At 33.1% G+C, this 13353-nt stretch overlaps 1 protein-coding gene across 4 annotated transcripts; it reads left to right on the top strand.

Annotated features, from left to right (window-relative positions):
- Positions 1-5427: 5427 nt before the first annotated feature.
- Positions 5428-13297, top strand: LOC116125961 (disease resistance-like protein DSC1). Of its 4 annotated transcripts, none has more exons than XR_004127424.1 (8): positions 5428-6011; positions 7732-8809; positions 9130-9423; positions 9521-10741; positions 10871-11649; positions 11857-11959; positions 12341-12473; positions 12635-13297. XR_004127424.1 is itself a non-coding variant. In XM_031411675.1 (8 exons), the coding sequence occupies exons 1-8, from the start codon at positions 5515-5517 to the stop codon at positions 12407-12409; spliced, it is 3960 nt and encodes a 1319-aa protein (XP_031267535.1). In that variant the 5' UTR covers positions 5428-5514; the 3' UTR covers positions 12410-12624. The 4 variants fall into 4 exon arrangements, 2 of the variants coding, with proteins under 2 accessions (XP_031267535.1, XP_031267534.1); XR_004127423.1 differs by having other exon boundaries at positions 12683-13297; XM_031411675.1 differs by lacking the exon at positions 12635-13297 and having other exon boundaries at positions 7732-8102; positions 8184-8809; positions 12341-12624.
- Positions 13298-13353: the final 56 nt, after the last annotated feature.

The following is a 13353-nucleotide window of genomic DNA, read 5'->3' on the forward strand; positions in this document are numbered from 1 at the left end:
AATACATTTTATAAAGAAAAAAAAAAATGCGTAGCTGTAATCTAAACCATTAAAATACATTAATCTAAGGTGTAAAAAAAAATTGTATCATAACTTTGAAATATATATTATACTATAAAATTTCCCGTGTTTCTTGGTATACATAGAGACAATGAAAAGCTCTGGAAATGGGGGTGGAGACACCGCTGATTCGCACCAAATGTGGGTTTTATCACACCTGTGAGAAAGAGCCTGAGGACTTGGTATGAAAAACTCATTTTCCCTAATTTCATTGTAGATTAATTTTTGCTGTTAATTTTGAATCCCTAATTTCACTTAATCCAACCCAATTTCCGAAACTCACTTCCACTTAGTTGATTCACTTCTTGTGAAAACCCGGTTTCGAAATTTCTGGTTGCATGTCTCAGTATGAAAGTGTTCAGACCCATCTCAATTATAACAGAGCAAATTCAAAATGCAGAAGGGTATATTATGAATATCTCAAAATTGAAAATGTGAACCCTTGCTGTGAAATTTCTGGTTTGTGAATTAATGAATTAATGAATCAATGTAACACAATCAGACCAAATCTGATTGGTTTATTAGTTGCTTGTTAGGAATGCCATTATAAGTCTGGTTCCACAAAAAAAAAAAAAAAAAAAAAGGCAAAGGCATCTTCCAGGAAAAGAGATAAAGTTGAAATGCTTAGAGATTGATGCAAATACTCAATTATATGATGTCTTGGTTTAGCTCTCCATGTTTTGGCAATGCGAATTGACTATCATTAGTGGAAGTTAATGGCTTCGTTGTCTTCTTCCACTATTGCTAGACTAAAGTATCATCTTTTTCTTGGTTTCAGAGTTGAGGACCCCATGACTATTTTACTAGCCATAGTGCTTTATGTCAGAAAATGATTGAGACTTTCATTAATGACGATGAGCTTATTAGAAGAGATCAAATTTCTGTATCTTTTTTGACTGCATTCCTGCCGACAGTTCTACACTAGAAAAGAAAAAATTTCAGTTTCTTATGCAAGAAATTTGATTGAAATTTTTTCTTATGGTGTAAAACTACCGTCAGGAATGGAGATTCGGACTTTAAAAAAAATGGAGGACTACATCCAAGAATTTTCAATTAGTTGAGGGGCAATCTAGAAAAGGGTATGTTAGGATTTTCAGAAAAATGGTTAAGGCTATGTTTGGCTTAGTATTTTTATCCATATTCTGGATCCTATTCTCCAAATAATGTTTGGCACATTATTCCAGAAATATTACCCTATTTTTTAATTACTTTTAGTCCCCATAAGGTTATTAATTTCACTAAATACCCCCTAAAAAAAAGTTTAAAAATTAACAAAAACACCCCCATCAACCCAACTTGTCAGATTCTGGCAACCACAGTCGGTGATAGCCAGAATCTGTACAATAGCCTAACTTCTGACCATAAATGGCCGGAAGTTCACCGATGTGGCCTTTTCCGGCCAGATCCACCACAGATCTGGCTGGAAAAGGTCAGATCTGGCCGTCAGCGACGGCCATTTCTTTGACCAAAAACGATGGCCACATCTTTGGCTAGATGGCCTTCGTTTGGCCTTTTCCGGCCATCGACAGCCATAACAAACCGTAGATCTGGCCTTTTCCAGCCAAATCCATGGTGGATCTGGCCAGAAAATGCCATAACGACGTGTTACGGCACAGATCCGACCAGTCTGTGCCGTAACGAAAATTTCCAGCCAGATTCCGGCGATGGTGGCCGGAATCTGGCACGAAAAATTTCGGGGGTGTTTTTGTCACTTTACATATTAGGGTCTTTAATTAAATTAGTAAACCTAAGGGCTTTTTCATAAATTTTTAAAATTTACCTCGTAATACTCCCCTATCCAACAACCCAATATTATCACCAAAATCCTATCCAAAATAATAAACCAAACGCACCCTAAATTTTCTTGAACAGACTTGCGGAGGTCACTGTTATAGTTTGAAAACTTTTGGGTGTGAGGAGAGGCTAAATTATTTGATCATTTTTTATTACCTAAGGATATTGTTATGAATCAATTGATTGGATATCAATAACTTTTCTTATGTTTTTCTAGTCTCATAAGTATAACAGAGCTCTCCTGTGTCGCTTACTATTCTTGATTAGTGAGAAAGAGCCAGACAAAAGACTTGGTATATAAAACCCATTTCACTTTTCTTGATTTAATTTTCTTTCTTGTTTGAATGTTGTTAATCTTGATTTCAAGCGGTAAAACTCTTAATATTAATGCCTAATATCACTGAGAATTCTACCCATATTTCGAAACCAAAGTAGTTGCCTTTGCATGTTTTATTTAATTGCATAATAAGCCAATGGATGTTACATACAGTCCGATGGCTAGCATTTTGTGATTTCTCTTAGATTTTCTTCCTGGCAATTGGATTATCTTTCCGGAATACAATTTAATTATATACGTTGCATGAAGGCTACAGCTATGTTAATGTTTAATGTTGGCGATGTTTGATTTTTTTGGGTAGTTAAATGATGTTGATTGCTCTATAATACTGTTGTAATATGCCATTATATGGGTGTTTTGTTTTGTTCCAAGTAGAGTTTGTTAGAGTAAGTTTTATTTAGGGTGTGATTGATATGGGTTTTTATGGATGAATGAGTAAAAGTAAAGAAGCACAAATTGTGGATATTGGAACTCAAAGCAAGAGATATGACAATTCAAAGAAATTGAATAGTTTATTTAATAAGGTAGTAAATATAAAAGAAAGACTTTTAGGGCAAAAGTAGAAAGAGCCACCCACTTTTCCATAGCTTGACTTCAAGGACAAGCAATTCATTGAGACAATTTCAAGGAAATTTACTAAAAAATTTAGTAAATTTAAATACTTGACTTAAATTTGTAACATTCATTTATATTTATCCGTAAAGATCAAATTTTATACTGAATTAGTGTCACAAATCACACCCCATGTTCACGGCTCAATAAGTCAAGTCAAATAAGAAAAAGGCCCATTATTTGCCCATTGAGATTGCATTTCTGAGTCAAGTCAAAAAGTGACAAAGGCAATAATGCGGAAAAGATTTTGCAATCTCTGAGTCAAGTCAAAAAGTGACAACACATAAGGATAACAAGGAGGATAAAATTGATAAAATCAAATGATCCTACGATTACTTGTCTATATTGAATGTGATGTTCTCGACTCCTAATTATCACACTAGTGAGAAAGAGCCAGAGTGAAGGCTTTGGTATGTAAAACCCATTTTACTATTAATTAGCTTCATTATTGATTTTTTTTTTTTTTGGTTATTTTTGAATCCCTAATTTCACTTAATTCGATCCAATTTCTGAAACCCACTTGGTTAATTCACCGGTTGTGAAAACCCTTTTTCGAAAATTATGGTTGCATGTTTCAATATAAAAAAAATGTTTCAAGCCTATCTGAATTTGGTAACAGAGCAAATAGTGGGCAATGTAGAAGGTCATATTATGAATTTCTCAACATTGTAAATGTGAACCCTTTGATATGAGGAGTTTCTTGTGTGTGAATTAATGGATCTGTGGAACACAATCACACCAAATGTGAATGGCTTATTAGTTGCTTCTTGGTGGGGATGCAATTATAAGTCTAGTAAAGAAAGAAAGAAATGGGAGGCATCCTCTGGAGAAAAAAGATAAAAAGTAGAAATGCTTAGAAATTTATGAAAGACTCAATTATACGACGTCTTAATTTAGACTAGATTATAAAAAGTAAAAGTAATTTTGCAAACCCAATTTTAAAATTGGAACTTCCATTGAATTCTATAATTTTTGAAAAACAAAAAATAATAGTTTCTACCAATGTAGGTGTCAATATTTGAAAAATAGGAAACAATACCCTTTAATCATATGGGTATCCACTAGAGAATTCGGATTTCAGACCTTGTGGAAACAAACCAAGGCCTGACCTATATGGCTTTGTGCCTGTTTGAGTGTTTTTGTGCTTTAGTGTCCTTTAGCTTGAGTACCAGTCCAAATTTGTATTTGTATTTGTATAAACTATTTTACGTATTTGGGATGATGAAATCTCTACTCTTTCTTTGTCATTCCTATCTTAATTGCTTAGCACTGTTTTAACTTTTTTCGTTTTTTTGGAGCACTGCTTTTATTCGGCACGTATTGATGTTTTTGCCTTCCGAGGCTGGCTTTTGTTTCTTGTGTTTGCTTAATTGTTTTGCCTTCTTGTTGTATGGCTATTAATCCTTATAATAATTGTCAATTGTCACATGGTGGTCTTGATCACCTGCAGTGAAAGAGAGAACAAAAAGTGAAAGCACTTTAATTTTAAGTATTCTTAAGCAATCATGTAATCAGCAAACAAAAAAAATGAAAAATGAAGAAGCAAACAAAATGTTATTAGAGTTAGTTTGAGATTGTTGCAGCTTCAAGTTTAATCAATTTTTCCCTTAAATAATCAACTTTGAAAATAATTTGAAATGGGTTTGGTAAATGCTACTTTTATAATTGTTGTGATTTCTAAAATTTATAATTGTGTGATTGGTAAATTAAATTTTGAAGTTGTTCTTGTATATATACTAACCAAAAATAATATTTTATTTTTTAAAATATTTTTATAATTCTAAATTTGTATTTTGTAAGTATTTAATAAATATTGAAATAACTTATATGCGGTGCCGTGATGAAGCTCCGCCCCTGCTTTGGTTCATGAACCTTTTGAGAAATTTTTGATTAATTAATCAATATTATAACATAAAATTAAATTATTCTCACCTAATCCTTGGGGTTTGTTTGGTTTGGGGTCATAAAAGATAACACTGATAATCTATTTTTTATTCTAATAATTACTAAATTTTGGTAATCACCTAACACCAATAGCGATTATTGTAGGTAATATAGGTGATTATAGATCTGATCGTTTCTGGGTTAGATCTATTGTAAAAAACGGCTAAATCAGTGTACGGTTAATTAGATCCAACCAGTTGTGTGTTTTTCCAACAGCGGATAGTTAACAGTCGTCTTAAGTGATTGAGAGTATTTTGTTAAATTTTAAACTTTTGTGTTGGAGTGTTTTAACTAAATTCTCAAATATAAAGGGTTAAAAATAATACTCTATATAATAATATTATTATTAAAAAAGAAAGCTCGTTAAAATTCGGATAACATTTTATTTCTTTCAACCGAACAAATTATTTATCCTTGTTAATCTAACCAATCATATTAATATAAAATTCTTATTAATAAAAAATTCCTATGATAATCTATCTAAGTAATATCCTTATCTTTCAAATAATAAAAAATTTATGGAATCGAACGCTAGCTTTGGTTTTAGAGCTTAGGGCATGCGTATTCCTGGAAACGAGATGAAAAAATAAAAAGAAAAAGGCGGCAACTTCGGGGGGAAAAAGATGAAAATAAAATAGAAAAAGGCACAGCAATCAATCAAAGACATAGAGATAGTGGAATATGAACTCATTCACTCTCTCATGTAATGTTTTAGTTTAGCCCTCTACGTTTTGTTTATCTGCAGTGCCTCTGATCACTGGAACTTAATGGCTTCCTCTTCTTCTTCTTCTTCTTCTTCCACTACTCCTAAACTAAAGTACGAAGTTTTTCTTAGTTTCCGAGATGAGGAGACCCAGAAAAACTTTAGAAGCCATCTGTATGATGCCTTCAGCCGGGAAAACATTAATACTTTCATTGATGATAAACTTAACAGAGGAGAAGAAATTTCTCCAGCTCTTTTGACTGCAATTGAACAGTCAAAGATCTCGGTTATCATTCTCTCTAAAGGGTACGGTTCTTCGAGCTGGTGTCTCAAAGAACTTGAAAAGATTGTTGAGTGCAAGAAAAAGTATAGTCAGATTCTGATTCCGATCTTTTATCACGTAGATCCATCAGATGTAAGGAAACAAACTGGGGATTTTGGGAAAGCTTTTTCTCAGCTTGAAGAGCGTTTTAAGGTTGATGATCCAGAGATGTTGCAGAGATGGAAGACTGCTTTGACGGACATAGGCAACCTATCTGGCTTTACTTCAGATAACACTAGGTAATTGTTAATTTTAATTTCAGCTGTTTGATTTTTTTTTTATTTTATTTTATGTTTTAATTTTTTTCTATAATGATAAATATTGAAACTTTAATATTTATTGATATTATGTTTTTTATCGAATAAATGATAAAGTGAATAAAGGAAATCAATCTAACATGAGAAAACCTATAAAAGTAGAATATGATTTATTAGGTTATAAAGAATTTGTCCTATATCAAAACCTTAATTTATTAAGTTTGTATCATATGTGTTTTATTTATTTATAATCTACAATTTCGTTTACTTTATTTTTGGCTTAATTATTGGATTGGATTATTAAATTTGTATCATATGTGTTTTATTTATTTATAATCTACAATTTTGTTTAGTTTATTTTTTGCTTAATTATTGGATTGGATTATTAAATTTGTATATGATGTGTCTTGTTTATGCTTTATAATGTAAAATCTCATTTAGCTTGTTTTTAGGCTTAACTACTGAGTTGGGTAAATTTTCTAATTTATCGTGTTATTTTATTTAAATATTTGACGGGGTAATTTGAATTGTATAAAGTATTGAGAGACTAAGAGAACTTACAACTTTTATTTTATTTTTTAATTTAAGGGATGGCACAAGTCCTAATTGGTTCCGTCATTGAAAATCATAAGAATCCTAATTCTTTAAAGACAAACTCTAATTAATAAGGAAAAGAAAATAAAAATAAAATTGCTAAGGGAAAGATGAAAACCAAAAAAGTTTGTAGTTTTTGAACAATTTCGTGGTACATTTTTAACCTTAATGATTTTGATAATAATTTTGTAACTATTTCCATATATAAAATTCCTTTTTTGATGGGGCTATCACTATTAGAAAAACTGGTTTCATTGAAGCAGGTTTTGTTGAAAATTTTTAAAGTGTCTATGAAGCTGGATTTAAGAATCATTGATACTTCAAGACATTGTCAAGAACGACATCTTTTTAGGTCAAGAACACTGCCAAAACTTTAAATGTAAATATATAAATTTTTATATTTTTTTCATTTAATACCCTGTTTGAATTCTAGTACATTAATTGTTTTTTCCAAAAAATATATATCTATATATATACACAACAAAGTGCATAAATAATATAAAATTAATCAATAAATGTATAGCAAGTAAATTACAACTTAATTACCAAAATGAAAAATTGCAACATAATTCCTAAGAAAAAAAAACCAGCATAACTCTTTAAATAAATTACAAAAATGAAAAAATAAAAAACGGTGGATGAATGTCACCAAACAACACGTTGTCGTCCCATGACAGCAAAACAAGAAGAAAATTAACATCCTACAAATGCTACATTAAGCTAGTCAAAAGAATCACTTAACAAAAAGATTAATTTAAAAGAAAGAAAAAGTGCTGAAACTACTCACTAAATACAGAAATCTCAATTATAAGTTTTGTAAGTGATTATCAATTTTATTTGAATCCAAAATTTGGTGCCATTGAACATTTTATTTTTTAATAAGAAAATATTCTAGTTCATGTCATGACGGTTCTTTATTATGCCATAGAGTACTTTAATACCATACATTTTTCATATCCTAGGATGGAAAACAAGCCGTTCTTTGATCACTTATTAATAAGTAACGTCTTCACTGGAGTTTAGCTCTAGGAATTAAAGTTATTTTATCTTTTTTTCATTTTCATTCATCTAATTTTAGTGTTTTATTTATTTACTTTTTCCTTTTTAGGGATGAAGCATCACTTGTAAAGAATATTGTCGAAAATATTTTGAAGAAATTGAATGATGAGTGCTCAGAAATTGACAATGAGAACCCAGTTGGACTAGATTCAACAATCGAGCAAATTGAAAATTTATTATGTACCAAAGGTGTTCGTAGACTAGGAATTTGGGGCATTGGTGCTATAGGTAAAACAACTCTTGCTTGTGCTGTAATCAGAAAAATCTCTGAAAAGTTTGCAGCTCATTACTTCATTCAGAATATTAGAGAAGAATCAGAAAAAAGCGGGGGATTAAATGACTTGCACCGAAGTCTTATGTCTGCAGTTTTTGGAGATAAATATCCTGGAATTGAATTCACCTTGAAAAGAAAAAGGCTTGGTAATGTTCTTATTGTGCTTGATGATGTGACAAAAGTAAAACAAAAGGAAGAATTAATGAAAAATTTTTACTTGGACCCAGATAGTCGAATAATCATAACGGCAAGGGATGAACATGTACTAGAAGAATGTGAAGTGGATCCCAAACACATAATCAAGATGGTTGGATTATCTGATGATGAAGCTTTTCAACTTTTTAACCATTATGCCTTTCGAGGAAACAGTCCAACAGAAGATTGTATTGAGCTATCATCAAGGGCAGTAGCATATGCTGAAGGTGTTCCTCTTGCTCTTAGAGTTTTAGGTTCCTCTCTATTTGGAAAGACAAAAAAAGTTTGGGAAAGTACTCTAGAAAATTTGAAAAGAGATCCTGATATGGATATCCATAATGTGTTAAAAGTAAGTTATGATGGGCTAGATGGTAAGCAAAAGGAAGTATTTTTGGATATTGCATGTTTCTTTAAAGGGTGTGAAAGAGCTCTTATAGAAGAAGTCTTGGATGCCAATTATGGCTTTGGCTCACATAATTATATAAATGTTCTCATTGAAAGGTCTCTCATAACTACCCTATCCAAAATCATAACAATGCATGATTTACTTCAAGCAATGGGAAGAGAAATTGTTCGGCAAGAATCAAGTAATAATCCTGCCAAATGTAGTCGGTTATGGGATCATGAGGAAATCTATTCAGTATTGACCACAAATAAGGTGAGAGCCAAACACTAATTTGTTATTTTTACTTTACATATGAGAAATAATAAAATATTAGAATGCAGAATATTCCTTCCATTATCCTTGGGAATTAGCTCAACTGGTAAAGTGATTGGGTGGGAATCTGAGATGTCTTATGTTTACATATTTTGAAAAGAAAGTTGAAAATAAATGTTTTATATGAGAATTAATTGCTTGACAGTTATTATTATTATTATTATTTTTAACTGAAACTCTAGATAAAGGAATTACTTAACAGATTATGTAATTAAGAAATTTCAAACTAATTTATCATCTATCTGCTCTTGATTGTATAGGGGAAAGGAACTATTCGTAGCATAAGCCTGGATATGTCTAAAGCAAAAGAGATACGTTTACGACCTAAAGCTTTCAACAAGATGCATAACCTAAGGTTCTTGAAAGCCTACGGCTTCACGCATGGTAACAAGGTATATGGTTTTGAACACCTTGAATTTGATTTCTCGGAGCTAAGGTACCTTAGTTGGTTTAATTATTCTGCCAAATCATTGCCACAATATTTTAATCCAGAGAACCTTGTTGCACTCTACCTGACTGATAGCAAACTTGAACGACTTTGGACTAGTGTCAAGGTATTTGTTAATTTTTATATTACCGTTTTGTGCTTTAAATTGTAAATATTTGAATGTTATTTCTAACTTTTCTTTTTAATTTGTTCTTTTGTTACAGAATCTTAATAATTTGAAACATATTGACCTCAGTCACTCCAAGCATCTACTCGAAATGCCAAATCTCTTATTATGTCCAAATCTTAAGAGCTTGATTCTACAAGGTTGTATAAATTTGCACGAGGATTTCTCATCTATCCGTTATCTCAATAAGCTTGTCCTCTTGAATCTAAAAGAATGTAAAAGCTTTGAAAGTCTTCCAATCAACCCTGGTTGGAAATATCTTCAAAGACTTATTCTCTCCAAGTGTTCCAATCTCAAAACAGTTCCACATATCCCCGATACGGTAGAAGAGTTATATTTAGATGGAACTGGAATAAAAGACTTGTCGTCATTAAAGCATCTTTCAAACTTAGAAATATTGAATCTTGAAAATTGTTCAGAGCTAGAGAGTCTCCCACAGAGCATTGGTGAGTCAGAAAATCTTCGAATAGTTATTCTCTCCAATTGTTCAAAGATCAAAACAGTTCCATGCATCCCTAGAAGTGTAGAAGAATTATATTTAGATGGAACTGCAATTGAAGAATTGCCACCATTAGAGCATCTGTCTAAGCTAGTGATATTGAGTCTTAAAAATTGTTTAAGACTAGAGAGTCTCACAGAGAGCATTTGTGAGGTTAAATCTCTTCAATGTCTTTATCTTTCAGGTTCTTCAAAACTTGACAGATTGCCTAATGGCCTGAAAAATTTAAAAGCACTGGAGGAACTTGAAGTGGAAGGAGTTGGTATAACAGATATATCGTCATTGAGTTTAACATGTTTGAACAACCTTAAGAAATTATCTCTCATGAGATGTGGGCTTCAGAAGCCACCAGTAAATCTGGCCTGCCACAAACTGGAGCAGCTAAATCTGGAAAACTGTTGTATTGAAGTGTTACCCAAAAATCTTGGCGAATTACACTCACTGACATTTCTATATCTTGGCGGAAACAATTTTGATAGTCTGCCAGACAGTATCAAAGACCTCTCTATGTTGTATGAACTTGATTTAAGCAATTGCGAAAGGCTGAAATCCATACCGCAACTTCCAGATAACTCACTACGTATACAAGCAAAGGGTTGCACATCACTGGAAGCGGTATCAGGTTTACCAACTCAATGCCTAAGTATGGGGACTGACAACGAGGAAATTAGCTTCATCAATTGTTGCAATCTGAAACTTGATTTAACAGATACTCTGCCGAATATTGAGAGAAATGCAGATCTATGGTTTAGTTCTGAAGTAAGTCTATGTCTCTCTCTCTCTCTTTTTCATAATATATAATATAAAAATTTATTTACTTTTATAAATAAAATGTTATAGAATATTTAAAATTAAGAAGGTTAGAAGTTGATAATTTTCTTGGCACAGGAAAACACAACATTTTTGCTGTCAAGGGTTAACCTGGAAAAGGCATATAGCCTGGCAAAGGCATATAGCCCGCCAATGGCATATAGCCTGGCAAAGGCATATAGCCTCCTGCCAAAGGCATATAGCCTGGCAAAGGCATATAGCCTGCCTAAGGCTTCTATATGTTACCCTGGAAGCGAAATTCCAGCTTGGTTTACCTTTACAAGTCAGAATGGTCATATAGAGTTTCCATCAGATTGGCTCAATGATGACTTAATTGGTTTTGCTTTTTGCGCTGTTGCATCATTCCGAGACTATGAAGAGGCTGGAGCTTTGCAAGTTCGTTGTCATCTGTTTGTTAACGGGGTGTTCGTTTCTGCTGGCTGTTTGTTTAATGGATATGGGCATGAGGTTATTGAATCAGATCATGTATTCTTAGGATATGATTATGATATCATGTCCTTGGAATTGCTCTCTGTCAGATTGAATAGCAAGGACTACGTGGAGTTCTTTGTTGAGCATGAAAGTACGAATTGCAAAGAAAAAAGGAAGGTGAAAAAGTGTGGAGTCAGATTGTTGTACACCAAATATAATGATAAGAAAACAGATGCAAGAGTGAAAAGAGACCGGAGATTTCAAACTATAAAAGGCTGTTTGAGGTGCCATCTCCATTGCTGCGTGAGGTGCTATCTCCATTGCTGCGTGAAACATGATGAAATGGACGAATATAAACCATCTGAAATTTTAAATGCCTGGTCCCCGCATCCAGAAATATACAAGCCACCAATAAGAAGGGATTAGTAAGTTGGATTAAATTCACAAAATTATTTCGGTTTTGTTTCCAATATTTGACTTATAGGTGAAGTGTAACTAACCTTTTTATTTCAAAAGAAAACGATTATACAATGATCATAAGTCATAATGCATAGAAAGTGATCTTGAATTTATTCACATGTGGCTATGTTATTATATTTTTTATTGATGTAAATATTCATTGCATTTTACAGTTCAGTGTATATCTGGTTTAAAGTGTATGCACACCTTGTGCAACAGAAGCGCATGGACCAGGCGTCGAAATTGGAGGTTAATTGGAACCTTCTTAAAGGAAAGGTGATGTAACTCCAAACCTATGAGCTTATTATATGAGGTTATTGGAACAACTTGAACGATTCCCTTTCACTTCGCCATGTCCCTCAGGGGGTAAAATGATGGCTGATGCATGTGCAAATTCAGCACAGCAGGTTTCTTCTTGCTTTGTTAGGAAACACGCCACAGGAAAATCAATGTTTTTTACTCCATTTCTGGTCATAAACGGAGGGAAATTTTTTTTAAAACATATATATGAATTATGAAACTCATGAAGCCCTACGCACATGGCAATTTATCAGCTAGCTTTCAGCAATCTATATTCATGTCATATGCTCTGCCGTTCTCCATTCTATTCAATAATTGTGCAGTAGCTTTTTTTTATGTTATTCGTTGTGCTTTCAGGCTGGCTTGATCTTGTGTGAATATGCTAATGATTTAGCTGAAATCTTGGCGCATGGACACATATTCTGATGACTGTCATCTCCATGTTTTCTGGATTTTCTTCCCTGGAATCGAATTATGTTAGCGGACTACTGTGAGTGGACACATGCTGTTTTAATATTTCTGGTGTTTGGTTTTCTGTACTGTGAAATTATGCCGATTGCACTTTAATAGTGTTGTAAGCCGCCATTATTTGAATGTTCTGTTTTGTTTGAAACACTAGTTTATTGTGAACCTAAAATTTTCCTGATACAGTATTTCTGCATTCTGAGGCTGCTTTCGTCTTTTATTTTGCATTATTAGATGCCCAGCCAAGTGTTGAGTTGTTGGTGTGAGTTTCTATTAATTGGTATTAGAGTATGATCTTGTGTCCATGGGATGTCGCCTACCTAGCAGGCTGACCTTGGGCCCGGACTGCTACCCCAAGAAAGGGCATGGAGGCTCGAGGGAAAGGGGATCCGCGTAGTCAACCAAGGGATAAAGAAGCCGATGTGGAATCGGTTACGGAAGCATAGTGGAATATTAGAATCCCACATTAAAAGGGACAATGGTGGGCATTTTGGTTTATAAAGGGTTTGGAAAACCTCATTTGGCAAGCTTGTTTTTCAAGAAGAGTTCAACTCAAGCCTGTAAAAGGTTCATTGCCCAACTCAATTGTTGAGTTGCTAGAGTCAGTTACTATCAGATTTGTTTCCAGATAGTTAGACTTCTTATCAAAATTGCATTCAATATTATCACAGATATTTCCAGATTTCTACATAACATTTTACCGCCGGATGGTTTTTCTGTTGCGCTTCAACAGAGTTACCATCTACTTTGTCTGAAGTTTGGTTTGCTGGCAGTGGAATGATGTTGATTACTCTTTTCACTGTTGTAAACTGCCTTTACTGGTTTATTCTGGTCTTCTTATGATGTTGTGTTTGGTTAATTGGTTTGTTCCTTTTGTAAGGTTATGGGGACCAAAACTTATAAAC

This window comes from Pistacia vera, unplaced genomic scaffold (assembly GCF_008641045.1).
Source record: "Pistacia vera cultivar Batoury unplaced genomic scaffold, PisVer_v2 Contig174, whole genome shotgun sequence".
Taxonomy (NCBI): Eukaryota; Viridiplantae; Streptophyta; class Magnoliopsida; order Sapindales; family Anacardiaceae; genus Pistacia; species Pistacia vera.

What these genes read in the sequence shown, in the direction of transcription:
- LOC116125961 (XM_031411674.1), top strand. Translation starts at nt 5,515, where the DNA reads ATGGCTTCCTCTTCTTCTTCTTCTTCTTCTTCCACTACTCCTAAACTA. An exon ending in GACTTTGGACTAGTGTCAAG is followed by an intron (nt 9,424 to 9,520) that starts GTATTTGTTAAT and finishes CTTTTGTTACAG; the next exon opens with AATCTTAATAATTTGAAACA. An exon ending in CCACCAATAAGAAGGGATTA is followed by an intron (nt 11,650 to 11,856) that starts GTAAGTTGGATT and finishes TGCATTTTACAG; the next exon opens with TTCAGTGTATATCTGGTTTA.